The sequence below is a fragment of the Pelobates fuscus genome, chromosome 5 (assembly GCF_036172605.1).
Source record: "Pelobates fuscus isolate aPelFus1 chromosome 5, aPelFus1.pri, whole genome shotgun sequence".
Taxonomy (NCBI): Eukaryota; Metazoa; Chordata; class Amphibia; order Anura; family Pelobatidae; genus Pelobates; species Pelobates fuscus.
In genome coordinates, this window is record NC_086321.1 from 227,353,155 (window position 1) to 227,365,270 (window position 12,116).

The 12,116-nt window shown below is 41.4% G+C and overlaps 1 protein-coding gene across 2 annotated transcripts in view; it reads left to right on the forward strand.

The window, feature by feature from the left end:
- VLDLR (very low density lipoprotein receptor) overlaps positions 1 to 12,116 on the forward strand; it is a 90,330-nt gene that overhangs the window by 38,546 nt on the left and 39,668 nt on the right. For both annotated transcript variants that reach the window (XM_063455085.1, XM_063455084.1), the window contains exons 2-3: positions 6,424 to 6,543; positions 10,010 to 10,132. In XM_063455085.1, the coding sequence (XP_063311155.1) occupies positions 6,424 to 6,543; positions 10,010 to 10,132 (243 nt within the window). The remainder of the gene's footprint in view (positions 1 to 6,423; positions 6,544 to 10,009; positions 10,133 to 12,116) is intronic.

Sequence of the window (12,116 nt, forward strand, 5' to 3'; positions counted from 1 at the left end):
TGGCCAGAGAAGTTATCACTAGGCTGTAATGTAAACACTGCATTTTCTCTGAAAAGACAGTGTTTACAGCAAAAAGCCTGACCGTAATGATTCTACTCACCAGAACAAATTCAATAAGCAGTAGTTGTTCTGGTGAATATAGTCCCTTTAAATAAAACACCTGCTAGCAACCGGATACCCACTTCTCAGATGTCTTGTACAACCCATATACAGGAAAAGTAGACTAGCATGTAATTCTGCTTCCAAATCCTAGAAATCACGTTTTTGTACTAGAAAATGCTGAATGAGTTCTGCCGAATGCTTCATGTTACTTTTAATCTCTCTTGATCATATTGGATTTTTAAAACCAAACTCTCTAAAATGAGATTCAAGTAACTTTTTTAATTTTTTTAATTTTTTTTATTATATAGAGCATTTTCACATGCAATTATTGCACAAAACAAATGTGCTTTACTTTATTACTTTCATAAAGCGGCACACAGGTTTTGTTTTTAGAATCTTTACTTTTTCACCACAGGACACTGCATGTCCTGTCTATAAAGATAAAAACATTCCACAGTTATAAAACACACACACACACACACACACACACACACACACACACACACACACGTCAATAACAAACTGTCCCTGGAAGTAGCTGTGACTGACTGCTTATTACTTTATGCACTGGAGTGGGGTAGAAAAGGCAAAAATCTAATCAGGATTTTTTCTTAAGTTTAATGCATTTGGGACTCTCTTCTCTGGTATTTGTTCTATTCTAGTAGATAAAATCAATGTGTTAAAGGGACACTAGTCCCCAAAACAACTTTAGCTTAAGGAAGGAAGCTGGTTTGGAAGGAACAAGTTATAAAATTGAGCAGTGATTTAAAGAATCACTATAGTGTCAAGAAAACAAACTAGTTTTCTTGACTCTATACAACCCTTAAGTCGTCCCTCTCCCTTGGCGCTGAAGGGGTTAAAACCACTTCGGTTACTTGCTTTAATCCAGCGCCAGGCTCCCTCAGCGCTGGTGACCTCTCCTCCCACTCAGTCTCAATGCTTTCCTATGGACGTTCTGCACGCTGAATGAGATTTTCGCATCCAGCGTCGCAGAAGCACCTCTAGTGGCGGTCAGGAAAACTGCCACTAGAGGCTGGATTAACCCTGCAAGGGGGTGTCAACCCAATGTTTTATTCTATGGTTACTGCTAGTATACCTGGGTAGAAAATCACCTGTGGGTTTTATTTTCTAAATTTTTTTTATTTTTTTGCTTATGGGCATTTCATTTCTTTTGCCTCCATCCTGCTCTGACGCTGTGCCTGTCCTTCACCCTCCAGCAGGGAGATTAAATGATCTCTTGCTTAAGTGTTTGTTCCAACCTCAGGTACAGAACACTTCTTGATGTCTCCGTGCCAGAATCACAGGGGCACTTTTAAAGTGGTCTGTACCCAATATTGGTGCAGATTATGAAGCTCCCCTATGGAGCATCAGAGATCCAGCTCACCCTCTACTGGACCACAGTAAAAAAGGTAAGCAGGAGTGGAGAACATGTGGGAGGCTAAGTGAGTGTGCGCCAATTGAGAGACACCACACACTTATTTCAATTGGAACACACTCACTTAGCCTCCCACGTGCAGCTCTCATCCTCCTAATTACACTGACACAATACACAATTGGCCATAACACACCACACTCATAGAAACCAAGCCCAGGGCTCTTGGAGGAGCCCTCCAATCTGATACTGGGCAATCTTAATCGGTTTCAGAATAAAACTTCAGATAAAATTGTAAACCTCTATATAGGTTGGGATCTCTCGCTCAGATCTACCACTTGTATGATATGTAAATATAGAACTAAGACTACCTCTAGTGACGATCAGACAGCAAGTAGAGGCACTTCCTGGATTTTAACTGACAGTGCCTTAAATGACTCTGGACATACTCACACTCTACATATAGAATCCTTTTGACTGACGCTCCTGTGAACAGATGTGATCATATTATAATGGTTCAACATTGATCCTGTTGTAACCTATGGTTCCATATGGATATTGTTAATTTGTCTATCTGGTTGTTTACGGTTTCTATTTTTACTAATCTTGTCCGTTCGATCACTTAATATGGGTGGGTTCTAGTTTCTGCTCATACATTACCAGGATGTTTTGTTTACAATCCATTGTAACTTGTGGTGGGAGGTGGAGTGGCTGTCTCAGAGGACAGTCTCTTATTCAATTTCTGCTTGTTTGACTTGGCTATTTAGATGTGGCATACACTGAGTTTATTCCTGGTGAAAGTCTAGGTTTATGGATGGAAACGCGTTATAACAAAGCATAATAAAGCTTCATTAAACTTCGATAAAGATCATGCAGTGTGCTACTCATGCAAATTACATGCCCCTTCTCCCACATAAAAGCTGGGATGTTGCCCAAATGCCCATATGGATGAGCCCACTCTGGCACTATGTACAACCAAAAAATGTAATGTGGACCGTAAACTGAAGGCTATGTTGCTAAGAAAGCAATGATCAAAAATGTTAATGCTAAAGTTTTAAGATGACATGACTGCTTTAAATATTAAACCTAATTTTCAAACCTTATTAGCAATTAATTGGTTAAACACTTTGCAAATACAGCAAAACAGGGCTAGTTGCATGCAGCCAAGTTTGTTTTTAATAGCTGTGGTGACCTCTGGACACTCCTATCTAAAACCTCTTACAAGGAGTATGTTAAATGTAACAGATCCACAGAAACAAACCAGTCATCCTTGACACAAGTTTAACAATGAAAGGGAGAGAGACCTGCCAAGCCGCTAAAATGAATGAATAGCAATGCTGATGGGAACATTTAATTGAATTGCATTAAGAGTGCATGCCCTGTAATGCTATTCCAATACCATTGTATGACTCATCATGGCCCTGCTATCTATCACTAATCATTAGTGGGAAATTCAAATAATGCTTTATTATAAAGTATTTAACCAGGAAAGGTACATTGATTACTCTGGTTTTGAAGTACGTCCTGGGGATGTTACCTTAGCCCAACATCCAGGGGTTGTTACTATTACCCAATTTAATGGAGGCAAATATTTAGTTTGGGCAGTTGTGATTCCATATCCTTGGGTCCTTCGCCAACGTACAAATGGCTCAATCTAGTTCAAGCATGTCAAACTCGTGGCCCACAAGAACAATCTTTGCGGCCCGGCGAGCCGTGAGTACATGCTGGTGTTGTAGCAGAGTAGGCACCTGCTTTCCCCACATTGCAGGTGCCTACTCTGCTAAAACTTAACCGGCTGGTGAGGGTCAGCGAGGGAGCTCAGTGTTCCAGCATCTCACTGCTCCCTCACACGCACGAAGTTTACTGAAGCCGAGCGCCAGAATATGACGTCCTATTCCGGCATCCCTAAACCGCAAGAGGGAGCAGTGGGTGTCAGTGTTGCATTGGCTGCAACTGGACAGTGCAGTACCTGGCGGTGTATGGAGGCACGCAACGTCATGTCACATTCCGTGACCTAAACTTGCTCCACCCTCACAGGGTTTCAAGAAGTAGCAGGAGGATAAGATTTGGCACAGGGTGCAGATGGCGTCATTTGGGGTATACCAGAGGCCAGAGTCGCACACTGGCAGCGGCAGTGTGTGGAGTCTGCTTGTTGGCTAGAGGGGTGCTGGGATTTAGTATATAGGGAGGGCTGGGATTTAGTAGAAGGGAATTGGGGGGTGGGGGGGAAGGGGTTTAATACTGTAATTTTCAAAATAAACCTATGTTTCTATGACAATGTAAGGGTTTTCTTTTCTTTTTTGTGGCCCATGCTAGACTGAGTTTGACATACTTGATCTAGTTGCAGAAACTAAACATGACACACTAAATTAGAGATGCTCACCTTTAGTTTTTGCGATGATACAAATCATTGGCATGCACACATGTATCACAGAAGAACATCCCTTTCTGATACCTTTCTGATACCACTTTATTTTTATTTTGTTAAGATTTTTGAGCTTGTTTGCATGGGTGAGTTGCTCGAAAAGCTTGAGTGATCCTGGACCTTTTTCTGTGGGAGTGCAGTGCTGCTTCCATTTGTATTGTAGTTTTTCTTGGCAGGCCACATCTTAAATGCAGGGTTTATCTTGTAACTCTGCTAGGCATGTTCTAAATCAGTGGTTCCAGCCCAGTCCTCCTGTACCCCTACCAGTCCAGGATAGAGGGATTACCCTGTTCTAAAGTGTTTTTTTGTTTGTTTGTTTGTTTTATATTTTTGTTTTTTTTTTCTTCTAAAAACACCTTAGACACATCTTTGGTATTTGCTAAATCCTGCACTATTAGGGGGTACTTGAGGACAGGGTTGGGAACTACTGTTCTAAATGGAGTTTGTTTTGACAGAGGACTTTTAACCTGTAACATTAAACCAGGAGATAAACTCTCTCTAGTACAACTTGTTCTGGTTGTCCTTTCCATTGAAATTTAGCTTTCATCCGTCAGAATCTAAATTTGAGGTCTCCCCTTCCCCTGGAATAAAACCTTAACCTTTTTAAGGATTGGTGTCCGGCTAATCTTATCCCTGACATGTCACTTGTCCTAAATGTGTGGTCACAAAGTACCATTAAGAAGATGGCCAGACTTATTATAGTTTGTCACCTCCATAAATTATTTCATCAAGAAAGGTTCAGTTTATGGTTTTTTATTGTTGCATAGGAGATGAAATACACTGGAATAGTGACCTATTCAAAGCATTGTGTGTGTGTGTGTGTGTGTGTGTATGCAGTGTTTCTATGCTTAGTACCTTCTCAATGGCTAATTGTTTACTGGTCTATCCCATTGCATAGAAACTCCCACGATCACCTTACTTAAGTTCTTAAGTTCTTTGTGATCTAGTGACATAATGTTGCTGCCCTCTGCTCAGAATATGTGATTGGATCCAATTCCAGCACATGCTTGATGAAGGCCAGTATTTAGATTATCACATGGTGTGATGCAAGGTGATCTCATGAGACTGGGATAACTGGATATAAAAGAGTGTGCTGGGAAGATTTTACTTGACAATGTGGAGCTTGCCTTGAGCTCTGCTCTCTGTCAAGAGGAGGACATTAAATTAAAGAGAAACTGATCAGAAATTAAGTAAATAACCGTTTCTGAAGGAGGAAGAGAAGCCATGATGAAGGTACATTTGGGGTGACTGCCTTTAAATAGTTACTCAAAGCACCAAAACCCCAGCTTTATGTTTAGTAGTTATATTTTTTTATTTTATTTTATTTAGAAGTACAACTTCTCCTGCTCTAATTGAACGTTAGTCACACACTAGGCTTTAGCAAGTTATTTATAGATCACTTACGTGAATTTTAATTTTCATGGAAATAAAGAATTATCTTGTATCCAGTTGCCATCCTGGTTATCTAAAGCTTAAAATCCTTGGGACAGGACCAAGGTGTGACAAAGCAGACTTATAATGCTCTCCTCTTGTGAGTTTTTAGATTCACTTATTCAATATTCTATTGTATGCCACAGTTACAATAGATAGTTTTCCTTTGAGTTTCTAGGTATTATGCTAATTTACATATTCCTGGTGTAGTTGATGAAAGTTGTATTATTTAGGTTACTACAGAGTAAGTGCTCTTTAGATATATATATATTTTTTTTCACTTGGTGCACTTTGTTTCCACAAACTTTTTGCAGTCATCATTTTTAGACCTTAATTAGCACCTCCTAGTGTGGTGGAATCTCGGTAAAAATAAATTTAGTAGGCCGAGATTGCCACGTGGTATGTGCACGTGCATATACTGATGTATCGGTCGGTTGGTTGCACGTGGCAACGATACAATCAGTAGTGTACGGAGCATGTGCAGGAATACAGGATATAGAGATCCTGCATGTAATGCGTGTGTGTGTATAAGGGAAGCAGTGTGGGTGTGTATCCCTCTTCCCTTCTTAGCTTTAGCGGGGGGGGGGGGAGGAGGAGGAAACAGTGTCGCCATCCCTGGTGGGTGAACTCTAGCCTGTGGGGCTAGAGTTCTCTCACAAGATCGGTGGCATTGCCATAGCAACGCTATGGGTCTCCCTCCCCCTCAACCATATATCTGTGCAAGTGGGCCAGTGAGGGAGATCTTTAATCTCCCCACTGGCCCGTCATAGAATGCAGCAGGGCCGGCGTTCAGATAGCTCTGGCCATGCAAAGACCAGCAGGGGAGATCCTGTGACCTCCCCTGCTGGCTTTGGCCCACTGGGAATTTGCATGGTGTGCCCAATGGCCAGTCCGGGCCTGGATCAGACTGATATAAAAATTATATAGGTTCTATCTGTAATTGCACAAGTGAGCATAAACATTTTTGAGACCCAAGTGAGAACTAATGAAGGGCTCCTCTGTTGAAAACCTTTCATTTAAGAACGATGACTTACCACCCTGAGCTTAGCTATTTTTTTTTTATTTATTTAAAAGCTTTTTAATTGTCTTCTAGGAACAAGGACGTTGTGTGACGAGTCACAATTTCAGTGTGGAAATGGGCGCTGCATTACATTACTGTGGAAGTGTGATGGTGATGAGGACTGCGCTGATGGTTCGGATGAGAGCTCCTGTGGTAAGTGCTGACCTGCTCACAATACTGGCTTATTCGTTCGGACAAAGATCTGGTTTCATGTTCAGTGAACTGTATTACAATATGCAAAGCACAGGTAGTGGCACTGAAGCCATCTAAATCATTGAATCAAACTTGGTGTAAGGCACAGTCGTAACATGAACAGTCTTAAGCTAGGATAAATGGCCCACGCTATTGGCCAATCAAGTTGGTGTAATAGGCAAGCTTCTTAAATTTTTTTTTTTATTTTTTCTACAGTTAACAGACCTGTCAAGCTTCAAATCAGTGGATCAGATTTGGTGACTGGCATTGCCAAGGTAGAACAGTAACCTAACCGCCAGTCTTGCTCTTGTATCAATTAGACAGGCTATTTCCCACTCAAGTTGGTGTAATTGCCACTGGCAGTAGCTAGTTGGGTACAGCAGTAACCTAAACATAACCAGTCTCACCGTAGGATCAATAATAGTCCAACCTGACAAATTCAGCCAAATTTCAATGTAGCCTAAAACAAGTGCAGGTATAGAAGTTATTTTGTGGCATTTCCTGAAGTGGTCTGGGTGCTTAGTGTCCCTTTTAACCCATTTACAATGGTGCTGTAGAGTGAGGGAATATTGCAGAGGCAGAATAATTTAAATGATTGTGGATACATCTCTTGTCTTGCTATAGATGAAATGCACAAAAACCTGAATGCTAAATTTTGCTGAGGCAAGGTCTAACTAGATTTTAAATAACCCCTAATGTGGGCTGAGTAGTTCAGGAATTTCAGATCTGCTCACGCAGTGTGCCGGCCTATCTAGCAATAAAAATATATACATGGTAGGAGGCACATGCAAGAGAAATTTTGAAGCTCCACAGTGAGATCTTGCTAGCAACATCCAGTAACTGTTAAAGCTTTGGAATGTACGCATAAGCCTCTGCAACTGCAAAAGAAGAAAGTGGCTATACAGTTATAATTTAACAATAGTAATCTATAGTTCTAAACATGTGGTCAATAGTACTCATTTAAAGGAATATTTCATGCAGGCATCACCACTGCTCTAGTGGTGCCAGGACTGCAGTACAATCGTGCCTGTGTAACTTATACCAGATGCAGACATGGCATACTTTGCTTCTAGGATTCTACTGCAGGAGAATCTGTTGGCTCTACCGAGAGCAGCAGAGCTTATGCTTGTTAGCCAATTCAGTGCAGTTCTGGATTGACCTTGCTTGATGAATAACCTTCCTCTGCAGAAGAAAACTGTTGCAGGTGTCTAAGACTTTAGTAAGTTGTCAAATGGTTCTAAAATGCTCTGACGATTATACTAGAAAAGCACCCAGGCATTCCTGACACTATAACCACAACCAGGTTGGTGCTTTAAAATGCAAATTCCGTATTCATAAAGAACAATTATAGTATGAGCTTAAAGGGACACTTTGGGCACCATGTTATTTTAAGGGGTTAAACTATTTAGAAGTGGCTTGACTCCAAATGTTCGAGGAGGGCACCTGTTTGCACTGCCACTCTTCTTCCTTCAGAGGTCCACTGCATCAAGACTGGACACTGCTTGATTCCTCATTACTCCTCTCTCAAACTCATAAGAAAAAGGTTTTTGATTTTCCCTTCTCACCCCCATATATTTTCTCAGTATTAAGACTGGGGATCTAGTGATGGGCAAAGAGCATCCGCAGAGCTTGATCCTAACCTCCCTGGTTGAAGCCTCAGGTTATCGGCGGAAGTTGCTGTATCTGGGCAGGCTTTAAACGCCGCATCCTTCCAGCTTGCTCTGTAGTGACCTTCTGCTCTACTACAATGTGAGCTGCCAGAACATTTTTAGACCCAGCTGAAGTATAGCTTTTCACTGCAGTACTCTGTAAATGACATGGACTGGACCTCTGGTGTCCGTTTCCAGAGCTCTTGCCAGCTTCCTCACACCCAGTCATTGCAGGCAGTATGCAGCCCCAGGTACATATAAGGCACAGCTGCTTTCTGGTTCACTTTCCTTTGAGGAGACAAGTGGAAACAGACTTGTTTATGTATTTTGAAACACACCATCCATTGGCAAGCTTGGAAGGCTTAAATATTTCCAGCATTCCATTCCATACTAAAGTAGAATTAAAGTAATATCCAAGCATTAAACACTTGTAATGCTGGTGTGTTGGGCTGCCACCTAGGGACTGTGGAACCTGTAACAATTGCACTGTTGAACCCAATCACACTATAGCAATTTTTTTACAATCTAGTTATCTCCATCTATTGAAGGAATTTATTGCAATACATTGGGAAGGAGTATAGTGAGGAGTAAGTCTTTGTGAACTGGTGATGGTTTTAATTTTGTTTGTTTTTTAATCATGGAAGTTAATAAAATGTTACACAATCTACCGTGGTTCCCAAACATTTTAGGTTCAAGGCGCCCTTAATATTTCAGTAATTTTCAGACACCCAAAGGCAAAATTTCTAGGTTGCGTATCTGTACAGCACTGTGGCAGTTACTGGCGCCATAGTGTAATGTACAGTGTTGGTGTTTGAAGGGGTGCTTGTATATAGTTTTTTTACAGGGGTGTGCTTGTATGGCTTGCAGTGGTGTATCTGAATGTAATATTCACTCTTAAATGTGGATGTACATTTGTGTGAAGTTTGTTTTAGTGAAGGGGTGTGTTTAATTTTGTTTTTAGTTTGAATGCAGGGGTGTGTATTTAATTTAGTTGGAATGCAGGGGTGTGCTTGGATACATATGTGCGCACACAAGTTAGGGAACAGCACACAATAAAATTATTTTCAATTTTGCAAGGCAAACAAATATGGGGATTCCGCTCTACCGTATGGCAATATTGTGTTAAGCCCACCACTACGTCACAGTACCCAGATATCGGTGGGTTCTACCAGAACTTTAAAATGCTTAAACTGCTTCTCGTTTACAGGATTCGGTTATTGGCACACAATATCTCATTTAGATAGTTTTTTTTTTTTGTAGTTGTGACTGTTTACTTGACTGATGTACTTGGCCAAATAGCCTGAAAAACCTTGTGAAGCTGTACATGTGTCCTAAATGTCAGCTGAATTATTTCCTAATGTTTCACATGCCACTTGACATTGGCTAAATATATGCCAAGTTTTCACAGCTCATAAAACTTCAAAGTTCTGATATTTTTATATTGGTCTCCATTTTTTTTTTTTTTTTTTTGGGGGGGGGGGAGGGAGGGGTTTATTATATACTTCTACTGATGAAGTTGAATTTAGAGTCTATAAAGTTGTTGAGAATACCTTTTTTTGAATTGTTACCTTTATGGAACATCACAAAACTTAAAAATTGGTTCACAGTATTTATTTTATTTTTTTTCCAATAAAAAAAGAAACTCATGCAGTGTAGTTATTCTGAGTTGTTTACAAACTTTTTTTTAATTTCAGTCCGTATAGCGGAGTGTATAGAAAGTATCTCTGAAGTTTTGAATAAAATACTAAACTTTGGTTCATGAAATGTGTTCCTCACAGTAAAGAAAACTTGTTCGGAGTCTGACTTTGTATGCAATAATGGCCAATGTATCCCTAACCGGTGGGAGTGTGATGGAGACCCAGACTGTGAAGATGGATCCGATGAAACACCAGAGCTATGTCGTAAGTAATACACTGACCAGTTTGATGTGTAAGCCTTGGTGCTTGTTAAAAATGGGATAATAAACATTTTCTGCATAGTTGCATTTATGAATGTTATGGGCATTTGGATATAAAATGTGTTATTTGGGTATACCCAGGCTAATTTGAGCTAGAATTGTATCTTCTGTAATTTTCCTTACCACGTTGGCTGTGCTCTTACACATACTTGTTGTAATGACTTGTATAAACATTTGCAATTCGTTTAGTGAAGACAAATTTGGTCAGCTCTGAGAATCATAATTGCCTTGCATGAAGCCAAAATATTTTCTTATCTGACAGAGCAGGTTTTGTTTTCTTATTAGCTTGGTATTTTGAACTCATACTTGCATACAAAGGTTACATTTAAATGTTACTTCAGTACAATATCTAGATGGTTACATAGAGCGTTTGGTTTGGCCTAAGTTAGCATAAGTTGATTAGTAATTTATGAATGAGAATGTATTTAAATACGCTTGCTAATTATGCTAGCCTACGTAAGGATCTCCTTTATAAAAAAACACTTTGGTTCAGATCACTGGATTGATACTGAATCTATGGTTGGCATTGGTATATTGTGTTTACTTTTTCTGACAAGCATTTATACTTTACTCTGTTTTGTGGGTTTGTAACTTTTATTAATCCTGTTTTTTTTTTTTTTTTTTTTTTTTTTTTTTTCCAATTTATAATTTTTATTGATTTATCATATGTGATATACATCATTTCCATTGTATAGGTAATCAGTATGCATATGTCCATTAATCAGTCACTTTCCTGGGGCAATTTCACGGGGAGCTCGTTATGGGGTCTACCGGTGGCTATTGGGCAGGGGCGTGTGTCTTTATGGGCACAGACTGCTGCCTGGGCTCAAGCTGGCCTAGGGGATGTTGCGGTCTCTTTGTCTGTGGTTCGGGCAGGACTGGTTCGAGTTGTATGCTGTAGTGTCTGGGGTCCAGCGCCCTGAGGCTTTTCCTCCTTCTGGTCTTTTCAGACTCTGTACTTTACTAGGGCCGGTCTTTGATCCGCCCGCTTGGTGTTGTTTGGAGGGTGGCTCTGTTGCGGGCCGGAGTGGCAGTCCCAGGGTTTTGTAGAACGCCTCGGGGTCGTCTGTTGATGTCAGGGTGTGGGACGTGTCCCCCACTGTCACTTCTAGGGACCCCTCCATTCCCCATCGGTACTTTATGGAACAGTCTCTAAGTTTCCTGGCCACCAGTGCCAGTTTCCGTTTCTCCACCAGTACGGCGAATGGTATGTCTCCATAGATGGCTATGTTGCTGCCCTGGAATACCATAGCCCCTTGCGCTCTGGAACGGCTCATGATTGCGTTTTTGACCCTTACGTCGCGTGTTACCGCTATAACATCCCTGGTGGACCCTTCTGGTGCTGCTGGGGATTTGCGGACTCTGAATGCCGAGGTTATTAGCGGCGGTATAGCACCCCCCTCAACACCCAGGGTATCTATGAAGCTCTGAGTGTATAGTAATAGCCTCTCGTTTCCAATCTCCTCCGGGATCCCCCTGAGGCGAATATTTCTGCGCCTATGTCGGGCTTCCATCACTGTCACAGTGCGATTTAGGCTCTGTACCTGTGTGATTAGATCCCCCATTTTTGTCACGGTCTCCTGTAGTTGTGCATCTGTGGCCTTCTCTTTCTCTTCCAGAGCTCGGACTTTGGAGTGAATTGTTCCCACCTCGGCCTGCACTACTTTCAGGTCCTCTCTCCACACTCTCCTAAGATCCAGCAGGAGTTTCTTTATGTCCCCCTTCGTGGAGGGTGCTGAGTCTTCAGTCGAATCTCCGCCTGACCGTTGCGGTGTGGAGGGATCCTCTTCCTCTGGAGACTCTTCCGACAGTATGTTTTCCTCTCTGACCTCGGGCGCCATCTTGGCTGGCATCCGCGGTGTGGGCCTTTCAAAGGAGAGTCGGATGTCGGGTAAGCGGGTCGTCTCTGTGTTCGGAGCTTTCCTGTG